General features: G+C 28.7%; 1 protein-coding gene across 2 annotated transcripts in view; it reads right to left on the bottom strand.

Moving 5' to 3' along the window:
* Positions 1-208: 208 nt before the first annotated feature.
* The window catches only part of LOC136977391 (putative leucine-rich repeat-containing protein DDB_G0290503), a 100,867-nt gene continuing 79,526 nt past the window's right edge, over positions 209-21,549 (bottom strand). For both annotated transcript variants that reach the window (XM_067272851.1, XM_067272852.1), the window contains exons 3-7: positions 15,029-15,136; positions 14,834-14,929; positions 3,749-3,926; positions 2,731-3,666; positions 209-1,282 (exon numbers count right to left, since the gene is read on the bottom strand). In XM_067272851.1, the coding sequence (XP_067128952.1) occupies positions 963-1,282; positions 2,731-3,666; positions 3,749-3,926; positions 14,834-14,929; positions 15,029-15,136 (1,638 nt within the window). In that variant the 3' untranslated portion in view covers positions 209-962. The remainder of the gene's footprint in view (positions 1,283-2,730; positions 3,667-3,748; positions 3,927-14,833; positions 14,930-15,028; positions 15,137-21,549) is intronic.

The following is a 21,549-nucleotide window of genomic DNA, read 5'->3' as shown; positions in this document are numbered from 1 at the left end:
TAATGCTTGATATCTATTACACCATAAATTTAAAAAAATTTGAATATTTATAAATCAGTCAGTCAAATATTCCCCTTTGTATTAAATTGTAAATTTACCAGCAAATCGCTTTAGTCAGCTATTCTTACATATTTTAAACTGAAAATTTACATAAAAATTACTTATTACGGACTAACATTGGACAAATCTGAACAAGAAGCAAATTAAAGCAATTGTAATTTGAACTTTATTGGTAAAACCAGCTTCCAAAAATTGAAACGTATCCAAATTACAAAAGTAATGATTTGTTTTTCAAGAAAATCGGATAGAAATTTCAACAATAACCGATGAGAAAAGGGTTTATTATTTTTCTTTTATTGTTTATGGAAAAAGCATAAGTGAAACTATTACTTTTGTAAAAACTCAAAAGTATAAATTAATATCAGAAAATGTCAATGTCAAGATTAGTTCAAGTGAAACGTTTTTATAAATCACAGTGTTTCAAAGACAAACATCTGCAGTGCTTCTACGCTATAGTTTTTCTTACAAATACAAAAAAAATTATCAATAAAACACGAATACAAATATTGTTAATTTCAATCTAGAAAAATACTAAATGTAAAAACAGTAAACAACTTTAAAAACATACATCACGATATTGAAAAAAAAATCTTTCAAAAATAAATCGATGTTAAAAATGTTTGTTGCATAGATCTCACTAAATTTCTTTATATATATACACACACATTTCTCTCATAATAATGTACATACATATACAAATATTACAATTTCTAGTACTTAGAAAAATATTTAGTGTATATAGTATAATAAATATTCTATACAATTTAGCTGAAGATATGTACAATTCTATATACAGACAGGACAGCTTTTCTTGCATAAATTTACATCAATATAACAGACATACAGTAAGTACATAAAAATAATCACTAGATTTGTTTTTCAATTGAAAATTTACCTGATTCTCACCGTTTCCTGTGCAAGTGAGATCTTTTTTCTTTTCTCCCTGATTTCTTCTCAGACGACTTTTTCTTGTGTTCAGTGACGGAATTTTCTTTGTGGTGTTTGCTGTGGCATCGGTCGTCATCAGAGCGGGAAAAGGTGACCCTCCTCTGTTTCTCGCAGTCGGAAGTAGAGCATTTGATAACTTTGATCCTTTTCTCCTTGTGACGATCTTCGGACGGTGAAGAACTGCTATTTCTTTTCGAGCTCTTATGTATATTCTTAACGGAGACTCCTAATCTCATGTAGATGGGTAATTTTCTTGCTTCTTCAGTAGATGATGCTACAAGTTTGATGATCGGAGAGACAGATCAACATACAACATATTAATGACAATTTAGACATTTTGATTAAATTTTAACAATTTACATAAATATATTATGATTTTAAAAATACATTATACAATTTTCTATATTGAACAATTAATGTTTAATACTTCATAAAAAATTTATTCCTTAAAAATATGAGGATTCATTTAAAGAAATCCTTTTACTATCCGCATTTAATGATATTATTTCGATAAAATCAATTTGTGATTATTTTGTACCTCTCAAACATCTGATTAATGCTCTAGAAAATTACTTTCTTGTTTAAAAAAATTAGAAAATGTGTGGCACAATCATGCCTCCAGACTATATACATGATATAGTCTGGAGGCACTTCCAATTTGCTGGAGTGTGATGCTGCAATGTGAATTGTATTGTTAAATATTTATATGGATATTTAGAAATAATAAAAACAAAAAATTATTTTAATTTAGAATATTAATTAGCTATGCTACAAAACATACAGCTGCCCAACAGCTGTTGACAAAGAAAAACTGTAGGAAAAAATGGTTAAAAATTGATGAACAACACACAATACAGTATATATAACCAAACACCAAAAATAAAGCAAAAAAGTACTAAAAACATACTAGCATAATGCAAGAACAAGAGCCAGATGACTTAAACAGAGAATAGATTGCATTTATACTTTAAGCACTTTATATCACTGTGCATGCAGTTCAAATTTCAAAGCATCGATCCAACTTAATGACAAATTTTTGTTGAATTTTGCATTTAAATTAAGTCATTTGAAGTATGAGGTACCACAGTATACATATAAAAGTTTTGGTGCATGGAGTAGTGACGTTACATCATTCTAGTGCTAAAGATGTGTGTTTCTGATTCTGAAAAAAATCCCTTATGCTACAATTCTTTAGTGATTTCAAAAAGTAATTCTATTTTTTTTCTTATAATTTTCACTTTAATAAATTGATTATTGATGAAGAAAAATCTAATATGAGTAATTGCTTATAGACAGAAAACAAAAGTTTTGTTATTTCAGTTGCTAATAATTCACCTATTAAAGTAATTTCTTTGATGAATCCTCAATTTAACAATATTTTACTATTCCTAAAGCCCAATAACAAGTAAATTATATAGTATACAATCATTCAGATAACAAGTATTTAAGAGTATGTAACAAATTTTTAAAAAATTGTTGTGTATAGTATAAAAATTGATAAATGCTTGAACAATCATCATATTTTTATAATCAAAACTTGAAAACTCAATCTAATTTGTCACCTTTTAACAAATTCTCAGTTTTAAATAACAGATTACAATCACTTAAACAGACGACATGAGTGTATACTTGTTTGATTGTGGAAAAGTATATGTAGTCATGCAATAATTTAAAAAATTTACACATAACATACTGGTACATAATTATTTTGAAACAACCTACCACACTTTTTGGTGTCATCACTATTTTTTTCACTTCTTCTTGGAGATATCACACAGAAAACATCTCTCTGCGATTTATGAGTATCCCTTCTTCGCCTAGATATGATTGATTGATCTTTCTTGCTTCTACTTCTTTCAGATCTTGATTTTCTTTCTGGTACTTGCTTCACAACACTTAGTACTGATTTCAATACAGGACTTGGACTTCTACTTCGACTTAAACTTTTATGGCTTCTACTAGACAAAGAATTGACTGAAGGAGAGCGAGACTTGTTATTGCAATTCAGTTGCATCCGTAAATCCCATCCAAGATACTTCGATTGAAATGAATCATTTTTTGAACTGTTAAATGAAATCTCCTTCCTTTCTGATGTTTTATCCCAATGATTTTTTAATGAGTCAGAATCACTTCCTTTCTCTTTTCTATGATCCACTACTTTTTCACTGTCACAATCATCTTTATGCACAGTTTTTGATAAACGTTCCTGGTTATTTATATGTTCTCCCTTGTATATATCACTACAAATGTTCTCAGTGGATGGTTTCAAATCATCACTAAGTTTACATGAACTAATTTCTTTTTCATCACTGATTACTAATTGTTCCTCCACAATTTCTGTTTTGTGTTTGTCAGGTGAATTTATCACTACAATATTATCATCATTTCTTTCAGCAGAAATGTCAGTGTGTAGTTTGTCATCACAAGATGCCAATTTAAGATCATCTTCCAACTCTCCAGCCGAATTAGAAACAACACTTGAACAAAACAAATCTGTGTGTTGTTTTTTTATTTCAACAGATGAAAAATCACTTTCTCGAAGAATCTCCTTTTCATCTGAGCATATAAAATCATCACTTCTATCATTTCTGTAGTCACTGCTGTCTGAATCACTATCAGAATAGGATTCTGATTCAAATCTACTGAATCTATTATAACCTGTTAAACAAAAATAAATTAATCAATATAACATATTAAAAATATTTTCATATCAATATTAAAATGATGATTAAACTTTTACCTTTGGATTTAGAATAAACCATCTTTGGAGATGATGAATCATCATCACTGATCATCACATTTTTCATGTTCTTTGATATCAAGAGCTTTGATGTTGGAATTATTGAATTATTGTCATTTGTTGGTGTTACTATTGGCACTGGATTGATGACAATGAGATTGGAACGTTCTAAGTTTCTCTGTAATAAATCAAGAATCGCATATGTAAAATATTCAAGATTAAAATATTTTGTTTCAAAAACTAATTTGTCACTCTATCTTAAATACATTTTACAAAGTGGCTATTTATACATACAGTATGTATACTCGATTGACTATTTAAACATACAGTATGTTATATGCAACTGGCTTTTTATACATAATTATAGTATATATACAAGTTAGCAATGCCTAAACCACCCATTCAGCTAAACTTGACACCCCTATAGTATTGTATTAAAATGGACTTCTCCACTGGTGACAATAAAGTAACTATGAGTGCCGTTTGCCATGCAATAATATTCATTCTGTAGGTGTAGTAGCTTGGTAAGAGTTAAGTCATGTGGATATCCAAGTTATGTTAAGTGAATCGTTTATTATGCCATAGTTGTTTGCAGGGTTGGCAAATTTATGTTTTTTTTTTGAAATAAAACAATAATACACGTTTTATTTAGAAACCTTTGTTTTCTTTTGTTTTAAAACAGTTTTATATTATGTTATAAAATACTGTTTTAAAACAATGTTTTAAATTTTTAAAAAAATGTTTTATTACATAAATTTAGTAAATAAACTTTTTCTGACTTGTGAGCTAAATATGAAGGTGGGGATGGGAAATTTTTTCACTGTCATGGGTCATAAAATCGCGTGACACGCCGACTTTTATCATTAAGAGATTTCCTGACCACATGCCAGGACTGTTAGCAATACAGCTAATGTATTGTAATATTACTTGGATGGTAAAAGACATTATTATTATTGTTGTTACTTGTTAACTAAAAAATGAGTATAGGAATTGAAGAAGGCTTGATAATATCTGGAACCAGTACAAACTAATTTGTGGAAATCTAGGAAAACCGGCATATAGGGTGCAATGAAAAATATGTAGGAAAGAAATGGCTGGATTAGTCATTCGTAAAAGAAAACATATTGAAGATAACCACCTACAGAATGATATACAGGAATTGCAACAGCTGGGTGAGTATTTTGAACCATTATAAGTTTTAATTTTTTCTATAGCTTGCTATAAAGTTTTACCTGGGTCATAATTCAATTTCTACCTATATAGATATTCTTAAGTTCTTCGCCTGAGTTACATAGTTCTGCCCTCTCAGGCAGTTTACATAGCGTTACGAAAAAAACAGTCCTTTTCCAAAAATGTATGGGCTAGTACATATACATCGTTATCTATGACCTATGAAAATTTTATTAATTACTTTTGCCGCAAAAGTTTTTTATAACGTTTTATTAATTAGCATATTAATTGCCTCATTGTTTTTTATGAGAGTTTTTTAAATCAAATTAATTAAATCGTTCTAAACTTTTATAGGACCGTTTTGACTTCGATAAAATTTTTAAAAAATACTATTGGATGATTTTTATGACATCAGCAGGTGTTTTTTTGTTTTTTATTCAGTAGAATTTTTTATATATACCTTTTTTCAGTTTCTTCCCTATTTTAATAGCATAAAAATCAGAAATTTTGTGTTATACTGTCAACCAGTTTGTAAACAATGTAGACTGCAGGTGTGAATTTTCACGCCTGTCAAATGAAAGAATAACAATCCCTGCAGCTATATTTATCAAATAAAAGCATTTTTTGGTTATTTTAAATTTTTCATATAGTTTTTCTATAAAAACTCGTTTTTTGAGGGTATTTATCCCCAGCAATTATTTCGGCTGTCAGATTTGCATTTACATGGAAATAATTATTTAATATAAAAAAAATCAATAGATTAAAAATTTTTCGAGCGGAAATTAATTAGGCCTCGAAAACTAAAGTCAATAGTATACAATTATATATTGTAATCATTGTGAACTGAACATACAGAAGTGTGTAAATTATTAGACTCATGCATAAAGTGTATTATTTTTGGTTCTTAACCTAAAATGTATTATTTTATATTGCACTTGTCTGACTTGAGTCTAATAATTTTCACACGTCTGTATGCAGTAGTAATTTTAAAAACATATACCTAATCAGTAATTAATTTATTGTTTCTATATTTATTATTTAGATTAGCAGGAGTCAGAAAGTCAGGAGCCTGAGTCGAGTGGGAAGCACTCTGCCACCACTTCTGGCTCCACTAGTGGCACTGGCACTGGCACTGGCACTGCATCCCAAAGCAAAGTAAAATTGAAACGCATTGATTCATTTATTGTGAAAACGTCAACTAATCAAAAAATGCAATTGAATCTCCAATGCCCAAAATTTATATAGGCCACCAATTCAGCCTTTACTTGTGTAGAACACCCCAAATTTATAAAATTTTGTCAGATGTTGCAACCTGGATATGACCCTCCACACAAAAAGGAAATTGGGAGACCCTTGCTGGACAATGTACACAATTCCATTGAGAATGAATCAACTGATGAGTTAAATGATATTACAGTCTGTATGGCTATTGATGGGTGGAGTAATATCCATAATGAACCAGTGTTTTGTGTCTGTATGACTGATCCTAATAGAACTGTTCATTTGATTGACTCAGTTGATACAAGCACAGAAAGGCACACATCAAACCACTTAAAAATTATTGCAACTGCAGCAATAAAAAATGCAATCGAAAGTATGGCTATAAAGTAAGAAGCATGGTAAGTGACAATACAAGCAATATGAAAAAATGAGAGAAACATTAGCAATGACAGAAAATTTAGATATTGTCACTTATGGATGCTCTGCTCATATTTTAAACTTACTGGCTCAAGATATCAACATTAAAGAGGTTAAAGTTTTCATTCACCTAAACAACACAACTGAGCATTATACATTTCTAAAAATAAGAAATTCTTCAAACTGAAGAAGCCACTGTTGTCAATCCTGTTTTGGTTTTGTACATGAAAATCTTAAAAATGCCATTTCATAAAGAAACACTTAAAAATGCTGTATTTTATATTAAATAAAACATTCTGTACATTCTTGAGTCTTACACTGAAGTTTTTCTAATTTATTTTTATATTTTACTACTTGTAGATCCCAGTGTTTTATTTCCCCCAAAAAAACCATGTTTTAAAACATTTTTTTTTAAATCATGCCAACCCTGGTTGTTTGTTTGTGTCAACTGAAAATATAGATCTTGAAAATATTGAAAAGGTATTAGCAAGTGAATTTTTATTTATAATTATATTTTAAATATTCTAACCTTAATTTCAGATGACAGAACAAATGTCTGATGTTAATGAAAACAACATTAATGAACATAATTTAAATGATGGCCAAAAATTCAATGACTATGAACAATTATCAATATCTGTTAATGCATTTTGCAGAGAACATTATCATCCATTTGTCATTAGAACTCGATCTCAAAAACAAGTTTTATAGAAATGTTGTCATAGTATTAAGCAAATTTCAAAATGTCAGGGAAAACTTCCAAATCAATATTACTATTACAAGAGTTGTCCATCACAAATAAATTTTTATAGAGGTAAAAATGAAAAATGGACACTAACAAAAATGTTATTTAATTATAATCATACAATCAGAAAAGAAGAATATGGATATTACGACAAGGCAAAAAATGAATGAAAATGACTATGATACAGCAACGGATTTGTTATTATCTAGTGCCAAAGATGGAATGATTGCAAGTGTTTTGAATAAGAAAAGTGGAAAAAGTTTATATGAAAGGACATTCAAAATTTGCAAAAAAAAACTTTTTCCTACAAGTACAGAAACAGACCAAAGTAATTTAATGGAATTTTAGTAGAAATTGAAGAAAATGATGATGTGTACTAGGTTTCTCATTTCCCGGTCTTGCTTTTCCCGGGATAAAAGTGAACTGTTTCCCAGGATCCTGGGACAAAATTAATTATTTTTAAGATATACAAAATATCATTAAATCAAATAATATAATTATTTTTCATTTTTTAAAGTAATTTAATATGTTCTGTAACCTCCAAAATCATATTAATAATGGTATGTAAGATATATATTAAAAATTACCTTTGAATTACATAGAAATGTTCACAAATAGAAAAATTTATTAAAGTTTGCTGGAAACTGCATACAACAAGAAAAATGCCTTTGAATTGAGTTGGAAATTTAAAAAAAATGAACTTAGATTAAACTTCTAACTTAGAAGGTAATTTTTGTTTTTTTAAATAAAATATTGTAAATTTTTATAAGATTTAAAAAGCAAAGATGGTCAAATACTCTGATAACTCAATCTAATTCTTATTTTAGTAATGAAAAGTCTTGCTACCGAGAATGCCTTTTCTGATTCAATTGATGTGATTGGAATCCTGTTTAATGCATTTAAGAGAAGACAAATATTATGCGTTTTTCAGCTGTATCCTGAAAGATTTCTAGTTCGTTTACAAGATTGTAGTACTTTTTTTTGTTCTCTAGCTTTAATAGAAACAGCATAGCCCAATAATTCAGCAGTTCGTTTGTCTTTAATAATCAGGTTTATGAAGAAAAACTTCATACTTGCAGACTTCATACACATTTGTATCCTTGCCGAATTTGCACAACTTGGCATTACGCAGTTATTGAAGCTACTGGGCATGGTTAAAAATTAAGATAGCATAAGCACAATTATTCCAGATATTACTGGTAAAGAATTTTGAGAGTCCTGCCACAAATAAGCTACATATTGATTATTGACCATTTGTGACGTGCCATAACAAGCAAAAATTTAAAAAAAAACTAATAAGTAGGTTTAAAATTAATAAATACAAATGTATTCTGGCAGTTTATGAGTTAACTATACTTTCTATTTGCAAAATTTCCTCAACCTTAACACAAAATAAGAAAAAAGAAAATTTTTAAGAAATTTGTGGGATTTCCCGGGATAAGAAAAATTTCCCGGGTTAAAGAAACACCTGGGATTCCGAAGAAGTGGAATCACTATTTATAGCCTCCTCAGAAATGGTTCTAAATTATAATAATTCTCAGTGCCCAGTTATACAAATAGATGTTTCTTTCAGGTTTAATGCTAAAATTATAAACTTTTAGAATTTTGTTATTACTCTAGTATAACTGACAAATCGAAATTTCCAGCTATAGCATTTATTCCTAAAGAAATATATTCGACATTCATATATTGTATGAATGAATTTCAAAAAATATATATGACCAATCCGTCCATTTTTTTAATTGACAAAGATTTTACCAAAATAAAAGCAATGAGTCATTTTTTCCAGTGCAACCATTTTACTTTGCAAATTTCATGTTATTAAATATATTAAATGGTTAGTTTCTACTGCGTATAATTACCAAATTGATGAGAAGCATAAAATATTGGATAAATTCAAGAAATGCTTGTATTTGCATTTATACAGAGAATATAAAGAGCAGAAAAAAAGAATTTTTGGAAATTTGTAAATCTGTACAAGTTTTTATAGGAACAAAAGATAAATATGTATCACTTGAGGAACAATTCCTTAAAAAATGGGATAGCTGTAATGAAATGTGGGTACATTCTTTTAGAAAACATTTACCATTAATGGGAAACACTACAACAAACAGAATTGAACAATCATTTTGGACTCTTAAACAATACATACATACTAAATATCATAGTTTGCCAACAATTTATTTATGTATCAAGGAGATCATAAACTGTATTGATTCAAGAATAAATAACAAATTAGCCAAAAATAAACAAAAAGTTTTTAAAATTATGGATAGTGATATCAAAATAAGATACTGGAAGAACGTTCTGAAGTGCTCACAGAGACAGAAATAAAATTATTTTATAGACAGTAAAATTATTTAAAACTTTAGAGTCCGAAACAAGAATTAAAAATAATGGCATTGAGGAAAAGCTTGATAGTAAAATATCAAAATTTTATAATACATTGGTAAAACATGTTATTGTTCATTCTGGAATTCTTTTAGTGCACCATGTCGTCATATTCTTATGATAAGAAAATATAATAATTTGGACATATTTTCAAAAACTTGCTTTCATGCAAGATATATTATTTCAATTGAAAATGCACTATGTATGGATACAGATGATGTAAATGTAGACATCGATGATCTTATTGAAGATGAAACTTTTACTGATGTCCCAACAAAATATTATCGGATAGGGAAAAATTTAATATGACACTGGCGATAACTAAAAATATTGCGGATATTTTGTCTAATTATGAAATGCAAATCTTCAATAAATATGTAGAGAAATTAAAAGTAATAGAAAGCAATGCAAGAAATGGAATTTCTCTTTCTGAACATGAGAGTAGTGTGCTTAGTACAATTGAACCAGAAGATCCTGAAGAACAACTTCAGTCTAATAACGAGCCCTGTTCAAATCAATCAAATAAAAACTTAAAATTCAAAACTGAAATTAAATCCAAAGGACGTCTCTGAAGAAAAAGACTAAGCAGACCACCTTTTACAAAAAGAAAAAATAAAATAAAATAAAAAATAATATATTTATTTTACTTCATTGGTATACTTACCAATCTACTTTAAATTTCATTACCTATATTTCACTGATTTAATGATACTTCATAGTTTATTGATTACTTTATTGAACAACATTGTAACTAAACTTTAATAAATAAAATTATATTTATTTATAATTGTGTAGTTAATATCAAAATATTAATTGTAATAATAGTGCATGCATACTATATGTATAAATAGCCAATTGCATATACATACTATATGTATAAATAGCCAATTGCATATACATACTGTATGTATAAATAGCCACATCCTACATTTTATTTTAGATGGTTTATTTGACAAAGAGTCAACTTTTGGTGTGTGAAAATCATTACAAATACACCACAGAGACCGATATAACACAGAAGGCGAAGTGAAAAATTTGATCCACATGAGTAAATCTTCATTCTATTAAACCAAATTTACATATTTTGTTGTAATAGGTAAAAAAAAAAAATCAGCTAATTTTTCTATGTACAACTTTTGAATGCCAAAAATGAAGAATTTGTAATTTAAGAGATTTTTCCATAATATATATAGAGAAGTTTTGACTAGTGATAGGACAATTAATCTGAATCAAAACCATCGGACATTTTCTGGGTATTGGAATCAAGAAAATCTCATCAAAATTTCTGATTCTTCCACATTTTATACAAAAATTAATGGTTTATTTCACTCAAAGATTAAAAATTTTTAAATTTCAATATTAACAATTTAATATTAGTTTATTGGAAACTTTTGTGTCAAGAAAGCAGAGAATACACAAGGTGACATCTGTAATTGCAGACTAACGACGGTTACTAGATAATCTAGTAACCATGCTCTAATTGTCCCCATTTTAGGGGAGATAGGATGACTTTAGGGTTGCCATCTGGCCAGTTTGACAGGCAATCTGTATTCAGTATCTATATATACACTATTCTGTTACACTGTGTAAGAGTGTAACAGAATAGTTCGCATTTCACTAAAAAGGAAGTGATGTCACATTTTTAAATTGCTTATAACTCAAAATGAATGCATCAAATCAAAAAATGACCCTGTTTTTTTACTTGAAATTAACACCTCTACAACCCCTCAAATTTTTTACACACCTTTGTTACACCCTGAATATTCAGAGCAAAATGTTAAAAGCAAAGTTTGTGTGAGGTATTACTGTCTCCATACACAATGCAAATTTAAAAATTAATTTCATTTACAATTTTAAAATTTCAAAACAACCTTTAAATGGTTTTTAAAAACATTCTTTTAATTTTCAATTTGATTTTAATTTTAATTAATTCGATTAAACAATTTTCTTACAGGAATACTGGTATCCTCATAAATTAACAATCAAAAAACCTTAAAAGACCAGTAGTAAAAAACTATAATGTAAAACAAATGCTTTCGACCGTACTTTCGGTCTTCTTCGGGTTTAAAAAAAACCAATGATATTCGAACAAGTGAACAAAATAACGAAATTATTTTAAAAAATGGAACCGCAAAAACGGATTTTAAAATAACAAACGATTAAGCACATGCATTACCATGGTGATGGAATGGTACACGTAATACAAGAAAAACCGATATAAATACATATAAATACACCAAATAAGGGTAGGGGTGTGGTTTCTAACCGCTGGTGAAGGAGTCTTCATAGCAATACTTCCAAGTGTGAGACACATTGATGACATCAGAGTTAATACAGTTGGTATGTAACCTGGCTTTGTAAATTTCAAGAGCCTAAAGGTTTCTAAGGTTTCAACACGGTGTGACAGTGACCCTATCCACGTATGCCACTAACCCCGGCATAAGAGCTGACTTACATGAGGCCAAACTGATCAAGCTGTCACACCATGTTGAAAACCTTAGAAACCTTGAGGCTCTTGAAATTTACAAAGCCAAGTTGCGTATCAACTGTATTGACTCTAATGATGTCATCAATGTGTCACACTTGGAAGTATTGCTATGAAAACTCCCCCACCAGCAGTTAGAAACCACACCCCTACCCTTATTTGGTGTATTTATATGTATTTATATCGCTTTTTCTTGTATTACATGTACCATTCCATCACCATGGTAACGCACGTGCTTAACCATTTATTATTTTAAAATCCGTTTCTGCAGTTCCATTTTTTAAAATAATTCCGTTATTTTGTTCACTTGTTCGAATACCATTGGTTTTTTAACCTGAAGAAGACCAAAAGTATGGTCAAAAGCGTTTGTTTCACATTAAAGTTTTTTACTACTGGTCTTTTAAGGTTTTTTGAGTGTTAATTAATTTGATTTTATTTTTAGTTTTGTTCTGGTGTAAAGGTCAGAGTTTTAATTAATTATTATTTTATTACTTTTTATTTTAATTAGTATTTTTAGTAATTTTGCCTGCATTTTTTGAATCCTTAATTCTGATTTTTTAAATTAATTTCAACTCTGTTTTTCTTTTGTGACATAACTAAAGAAATTGCATTAGTGTTGTTTCACACAAAAAATAATCAAATTTAAATCTATTTTAAGTTTTTTTAGTAGTTTCGTTAATTTTTGTTTCATAAATTTTAAAATTTTTTAATTATAAGCGAGTTAACATTGATCAAACTACCGAGCTATTGAGTTTCAAATCAAGGCCAGAGGTCAGTAAACAGTTTAAAAAAGTAAACAAAATTATATAAAATTGTTTTTAATATTTAGTATGTTTACTTATAATGGTAAAGCGACTTTCTCATTATAATTATGAAAGTTTCTATGATGATTACAGATGTGCTGTAATATATTAAATTTTCAAATGAGATTCACGCAATTCTAAGTATAAATACTTGTTTGCACTGTTTAATGTAAAAATTGATTTTTTAAGACGAGTCGGTCTAGATACTCTTGGTGAGTGAATAAATTTAAAAATTGGTTAACTCATGACAATGATATTTGTTCGACTCATTTGCCAAACTTCATTTAGTATTAAATACAATGAAGTTAAATCATTTACAAGACATGCCCATTGCAAAAAGCTTGAAAAAAATGCATCTTCTCATTTATATTCCCCTCTCTGTGGTCATTGCATTCACCAATGAAGCAGTTTCCAAAGATGCCAACCCAACATGGGATGATGAGATAGTTCTTTGAGTAAAAGCAAATTAATTAGTTGTAATTTCTTTGAAGGTAGCATTACAATATTAACTTTATCTAAAATAAGATTACAAATTTATTTTGTAGTGGACAATAAAAGGATGCATATCCATTTATAAATAGAAAACTTTCACGTTTCTTTTGAATGATTGATTCTGGATTTCCCAATCATTATACATTCTTCAGCTTGATGTTTGTTAATTAATGAATGTACCATGTTCGTATTGTAAATCATTAATTTTTAGAAACTAAATTTTTTCCTATTCTGCCAAAAACTCCCAATCCCAATTCTTTTGAATTGGGATTTAGGATTAGGAGTTTTGGCAGAATCAGAAAAAACTTTAATATCATCCCATCACTAGTTTAGACTTTGTTTCTTTTATTTATTTTTAATAAATTTGAATAAAAAACTAAGAGCTATGTTTTAAGCTAAAAATTGGCCACAAAGTCAATCTTGGGGACAATCTGTGGAATAAATTTAACCTTGTTACTAATCTAAAGAATAAGCTGCACTCATTGCACAAGTTTCTGTTTCATTACATAGCTTTTACACAGTTAACAAAAAAGTTTTTATTACATAGTCACATTATCAAGAGCATGATTCTAATGACCCCACTGAGAGCAACTTTATATATTAAAATAATTAATAATTTCACATTAGAGAGCAAGATTGACTTAACTCTGACAATAAATGAGCCTGAAGCTTCTTAAATCGAAATCAATTCTTGAAACTTACAATCACTATACAACATTATCAGTTTTTTTTTTTTTTTTTTAAGAAAGATATGATAATGTTGAAGATCTACAAATATTTTGACAAACTTTGTTTAAATAGTTTGAATAAATGTATACACATTTGAATTGGAGCTGGTCACCCATCTTGTTTCTTTGCTAATCTACATAATCAATTTTTAACCACCCAAATTCAATTAACTTACTTGACAGTTTAATCAAAGATTTACGCTCATGCAATATATCAAGGGTAATTCAGTGGACTAAAGTGCATTTAATCTTGAGATTAAAACTTGTGCAACCAGCCCTAAGTTACTTAAGAAGCAAGATGAATAAATAACTTTTTGTTAAAATAGTAAAAGCAACAATTAACTGTATAACTGTTTCTTGTTTCAACTGCTAAACCAGTAATGCAAGTCCAAATTAAACAACTTTCACAGAACAGTAAATGCATAAAAATATGAAAAAAATAATCTTAATTAAATGTTTTAATATACCCAAAATTTGAATTTTAATAACACAATTTTTTTTTAAAGAAAATTCCAAATGTGATAGAAACAAAGATTTCAACATATAGTTTTGTATTTAAATATTAAATTTAAAATTACTTAAAATATGATAATAGGAAAAAGCAATGAAGTTTAAACTTCTCTAATATTTTACCTTATGATTTCCATTTCTGTTATGAGAATGAAATGAGTTATTTATTCTACGCTTATAGGAATGAGAATTTCCTCTGGCATTATTGGTTACATTATTCTGAAATAAAATTTTATATATATATATTGTAATTTCATTAATTCATATCATTAATAAATCATTAATATTAATATACACCAAGAAAGTTTTATATTGTACCTGAATAACATTATTTTGAATCCTCTTCCTAGATAAAAGTGCAGCTTCTCTAAGTGCTTCCAGATCTTCGTCGTCATCGGTTTGATTGGATTCTGTCACAGTTTCTGCCTGAAATATTTATAAAACAATATTTAACTTTTATCTACATAAAACAAAATTAGCTCGTTTATAATCATTGTAATAATAAATTGATTTATTTTCTATATACAGTTAAACCTGTCTATCTCAAACATGTTTATCTCAAAAACCTCTTCATTTCAAAATGTATTTTTCCTCCTGTATTTTCAAACTAAATTCAATATATTTCCCATGTTTATCTCAAATAATTTTCCCCAAAACCTCTACATCTCGAATTATAAACTGAAGTGTCAATTACAAATTCAAAACTCAGCAAATACATTTTGATAGCATAAAACATCTCTGTAGTTGAGAAACATCTCTTGCAATACAGTACCATAGTTGCAACTAAAACTGCCTTTCTTAAATTGGCTATGAGTTTGGCTTGCATATTATTGGTCAAAGAAAGTCAGGAATCAGAAACTATTGACAAACTATTTCTGTTGAGATATGTCAAAAATATTTTATTTATAACTAACATAGATATGTACTGTACTTGCTATTGTATTAATAAAATACAGTAGCAAGAAAAGTATATATCTCCATATTGTTTAAGTATCAATTTCCCTTGAAAAAATTTTCCTTTTTTTTCAAAAAAATTAATTGATTTAACTTCACAGTTAGTTTAACCGTAGTTATTTCGTCTGTACCGCATTTCATCAGAGACAAAGACTATTGGGTTTTATTCACATCATTCTTTATTTCACTATGCATTTCGGGTGCAATCTTTTCCGTTTATTTTGCGCCCCTCATCAGGTGTTACATTTCTACAATTGGTAGAGAATACATTTGTTACATTGATTATTGTAGTTGGGTTTTTATATATATATATACAAGTTATAAAAGATTATTACAGTTTTTTTGGACTAGTCATAAGGAGTTATTACAATTATTATAATTATTACATTATTTAGATTAATTTAACACAAATTATTACAAGAGATTATTTCAAATTGTATTATTGTTAATATTAATCAGTACCAACCATTTTTTAAGACCATTCTGTTATGAGGTGTTGATGTCACCGTCCCCCGAGGCATTTCTAACTGTCCTTCTTTCAGTTTATTTGTGTTTCTTAAACCCCTCCCATTTCCTCCCACACTACGTCTATCTCCATGCCGTTGTTTAGATTTATTGTGTTGCTTTTATTGACTATTGCAAAGTGTTCTTTGAATTTTCGTAAGTAGTTGTCCTTCTCTCTGTGGATTATTTTTACACTTTTTTTATCGATTGTGCATCCGAATTTGCTGCAGTGATTGGTCCATGGTGATTGGTTATATTTGAGTCTGATTGCTGCTTCATGTTCTTTAATTCTGGTCTTTAGTTGTCTTCCTGTTTCTCCTATGTATATTACTGGTTTTTTGCATGTACATTTTATTTCATACACCACTCCTGTTTCGTCTAGTTTGTTTTCATTTTTGATTTCATTGATGTTGATGCTGTTTTTAATTTTATTTTTTAGTTTGGCTGCTATTATAATACCATTTTTTCTGAAGACTTTTCTGTATTTTTCATGTGTGTCTTTAATATAGGGGAAAGACGTATATGTAATATTCTCATTGTTATTTTTGACGTTGAATCTGTTTTTAATAAGTTCAGTTGTCCATTTTTTTAATAATCTGTTTGGGTAATCGTTTAGAATAAAAGTATTTATTAGGCCATTTTTTTGTTTTTCTCTCTCTTTAACTTTAGATGTTCTGTTCCATATTTTAGACAATGTTGTTATAAAGTTATTTCTTTTAATAGTTATGGGGCAATATGATTTATAGTTAAGGATTTTGTCCACATTGCTGCTTTTTTTGTATGGTTTTATGTTGATGATGTTTCCTTCCCTGGTTATAGTTATGTCTAGATAATTTATTGCTTTTTTACTTTCAGTTTCACTTTTAAATTTTATTGTATTGCTTAGTGTGTTTGCATAGTTGCATATTATATTTTCATTGGTTATTGCTTTGTCGTATATTATTATTATATCATCTACATATCTAGCCATAAAGGTTATCCCATTTGTGTTTGCTAATTTTTTATCTATTTCTGTCATGCATATTTCAGCGAGTTTCGGTCCGATTATTGTTCCCATACTAATGCCATTTTTTTGTCTATATATTTATCTCCTCTATATGGTAGTAATTATTGTAAAAACTGTATTTTATTAGTTCTAGTAGCCAGTTATGTATGTCTATCTTGCGTGGCTTTCCTCAATGAGTTCCCATTTTATTGATGGGTACATAGAAATTATGTCCAAACTTAATAACCTGTATGTTGGTTTCATTTTAACCGGGTTATTCCAACCATGATGTGAAGAATGATGTGAATAAAACCCAGTAGTCTTTGTCTCTGATGAAATGCAGTACGGACGAAATAACTACGGTTAAACTAACTGTGAAGTTAAATCAATTAATTTTTTTGAAAAAAAAAGGAAATTTTTTCAAGGGAAATTGATACTTAAACAATATATAAAAAAACCGCACCATTAATACCTAATACTTATAGAAGATATATATCAAACATATTACTGTTTACTAGGGTTTCTCCAATGGGATTTCTTAACCAGGGAAATACTTCTCATCCTGGAAAATCCCACAAATTTCTTAAAAATTCACTGTTAAAGTTGAAGAAATTTTGCATATAGAAAGATTAATTATTAACCCGTAAACTGTCAGAATACATTTGTATTTATTAATTTTAAGCCTGCTTATTAGTTTTTTAAATTTTTGCTTATTATGACATGTCACAGATTGTCAATAATCAATATGTAGCCTATTTGTGACAGGACTCTGAAAATTCTTTACTTGTCAGAATCTGTAATATCTGGAATAATTGGTCTTATGTTGTCTTAACTTTTAACCATGCCCAGTAGCTTCAATAAATGCATTATGCCAGGTTATGCAAATTGGGCCAGGAGACCAACGAGTAGGAAGTATGCAAGTATGAAGTTTTTCTTCATAAACCCAATTATTAAAGCCAAACGAATTGCCGAATTATTGGGCTGTAAGCTTGATACTGCTATTAAAGCAGCCAAAGTAAACAAATCAAAAATACTGGATGGCAAAAGAAATACTGGAATGCATCTCGAAACAAACTAGAAATCTTCTAGGCTATGAGTAAAAAAACAAACAACATTCATCTTCTCTTAAATGCATTAAAGATGATTCCATCCATATCCATTGAATTGGAAAGGGCATTCTCAGTAGCAGGACTTTTCATTATTAAAATAAGAATCAAATTGAGTGATCAGAGTATTGACCATCTTTGCTTTTTAAAATCTTAATACAAAATATTATTGTACATTTTTATAACATGTTTTATTTAAATAACAAAAATTACCTTCTAACTTAGAAGTTTGATCTAAGTTCATTTTTTCTTTAAATTTTCAAAGGCAATTTTTGTTGTAAGTAGTTTCCAACAAACTTTAATAAACTTTTTCTATTTGTGAAAATTTCTACATAACTCAAAAGTAATTTTTATACATATTTTTCACTGCATTATTATTATTATTTTGGAGATTGCAGGATGTGTTAAGTTACTTAAAAATGGAAATTAATTATATCATTCAATTTTAAGATTTATTTTATATCTTAAAAATAATTAATTACTACATTGTTCAATAAGTTTTGTCATTCAATAAGAGATGATACTATTAAGTTCATTGCTTTATTACTCTAAAAATAGTACTACTTTTTTATGAACACATGTGAAGTTTCATGTAGATCTGTCATTCATATATTTACAGCTGTTCAAAGTTGACATGTCACTGTATTTTTTTTACAATGAAAAAAATTGAATATCGTGCAGTGATAAAATTCTTATTTTTGGAAAGTGTAGCATCAAAACAAATTCACAAACATTTGTTAAAAGTGAATAAGGACGCTTCACCTTCAATTAGAACAGTAGAAAGATGGGTTGCTGAATTTAAATGTGGTCGTACAAGTCTTGAAGATGATCCAGGTGAAGCACGTCCAAAAAGTGCATCGACACCAGAAATCGTAGCAAAAATACAGCGTATGGTTTTGGAAGATCATCAGTTAACTAAGAGAGATTTAGTAGAAGCCCTAAGGATCTCATTAGACAGTGTGAGCAATATTTTGGCTGAAGTTTTGGGTTACAGAAAGCTGTGTGCACAATGAGTGCCACATTCGCTAACAATTTAACAAAAACACATTCAAATGCAACTTTCTCAGGAACATTTGGAGCATTTGAGAAAGGATAAAAAGGATTTTGTGCATCATGTCATCACTATGGATGAGACTTAGGTCTACCATCATGATCTTGAATCAAAACAAAACAAGAGGCTAAGGAGTAGTGTAAACCTGGTACTTTTGCTTCAAAGCAAGTTAGGGTCCAGAAATCAGCCAACAAGGTGTTAGCATCAGTTTTTTGGGATGCAAAAAAAATTTTGTTTATGGATTACCTCCAAACTGGTAAAACAATAAACTCAGATTATTATTGTAACCTTTTGAACCAACTGGATGTAAAAATTTGTGAGAAAAGATCTGGTTTACAGAAGAAAAAATCATTTTTCATAAAGACAACATACCCGCTCTCACAGCTCAAAAAACCATCGCAAAAATCAGTGAATTATAGTATGAACTGTTGCAACATCCACCCTATTTGCCAGATTTAGCTCCCTCTGACTTCTGGCTATTTTTACATCTGAAAAAATTCGTGTGTGGGAAATGATTTTCATCAAATGAAGAGGTAATAGCAGCTGTGGAAGCGTATTTTGACAGTCTTCAGGATTCTACTTCAGGGATGGAATCCATAAATTAGAAGATCACTGGGAACAAGTGTATTGAAGTTCAGAAAAATTATATTGAATAATAAAATGTATTTCAAACCATAAAATCGTGTTTTTCTTATCGAACAATAAAATTTATTGAACAACCTGGTATATCCCAGAATTTTCCAGGATCCCGGGAAATAGTTCTTTTTTCCCGGGATACTAGGACAAGCAAAAGACCAGGAAATAAGAAACGCTACTGCTTACTGTGTAGGAACCTCTATATGCAGAAACCTGTCTATCTTGAATTTTTTCCCCATGAGATTTGACACAGACAGGTTCAACTATATACAGGGTGGGCCAACGAAAACGAAACGGCAGAGTGTTCGTGTTCGTCCAAGCAAATCGCTCAGACAGGTCGATTTTATTCTCGAGGGGACATCTTTTGCAATAAAGTTTTTGCGATTCTGAATACAACAGACAACAAAAATTTTAAAAACTCATTTATTTTGTATTAACTAACCAAACATTTATTTTGAAAAAAAAAATGTTTGTTTAGTTAATATTCAGATTCGCAAAAACTTTATTGCATAAGATGTCCCCTCGAGAATAAAATCGACCTGCCCGAGCGATTTGCTTGGACAAACACGAACACTCTGCGTTTCGTTTTCGTTGGCCCACCCTGTGTATATATATATATATATTATATTATGATTTTACCAGTTTGCTGTAAACAAGAAGGTAAAAATATGAAAATAATATCAAAATTAATTTGAATGATTTTGCTAGCTTGCTTTTCAATACTAGTTAATCTATGGTGAGAAATTAAGATAAAGTAGTAAAATGAATTTATAAATGTAGGTACAATTAATAAATTATTTTCAAACTATTGTAAAAATCCTTGATTTTGTTTCAATTTACATTATTTAATTACTTATAACTTTTACATATTTTCTGTTAAAAATATAAGTTATTTATTTTAATATAACTAAAATGCTTTCTACAGGATCCATTAAGTTATTCAAGCAATTTCATAACATACAACAAATTTCTTTATGTATCACAAAATATTCTTTGATACTTCTCTTCTCTGGAGAAATTGCTTCTCTCTTGTACCAGAGGGAACAATTTATGAATAAAACTTTTCTGATATGCCCATTTTTTTAAGCTTTAGTTAAGCATAGTTATAACATGGTATTTGAGACTATAAATGTATCACTTCACAGATAATTTAATTAATTTTGTACGATACTTGTTTATAGTTTAATCCTATGTAGAACGAAGAAAAATTTAATAATTAAAACTTGTTTCTAAGTATCATTCAATCTTGTTTAGTTATATCATTTAATATTCACACAATATTATCAAATAAAAGTTTTAAACAAAATTTCAAATATACTTCATTCCTGAATTAGAGAAATATAGAATTACGGCATACAAAAAAATATACACTGTATTTACTCATATATAGGATGAGGTGTGACTTTAAAGATCAAAATTTTAAAAATTAGATTTATTAATACAATTCTAATTGTATTTCATTTAATCACGAAAATTATCATCAAATACACATATTAAGGCAAACAACCATGTTTGCCTTAATATGGGAGGAATGGAAAACAAAACCAAAACATTATAATGTGCATAACTGGAAAAAGTTTATTTTTAATGATTCAGAATGTGC

Source organism: Centruroides vittatus, unplaced genomic scaffold (genome assembly GCF_030686945.1).
Source record: "Centruroides vittatus isolate TY-2023 unplaced genomic scaffold, ASM3068694v2 contig_458, whole genome shotgun sequence".
Classification (NCBI taxonomy): Eukaryota; Metazoa; Arthropoda; class Arachnida; order Scorpiones; family Buthidae; genus Centruroides; species Centruroides vittatus.
Note: the sequence above shows the minus strand (reverse complement) of the source record. Positions and strands in the feature narration are given on the sequence as shown.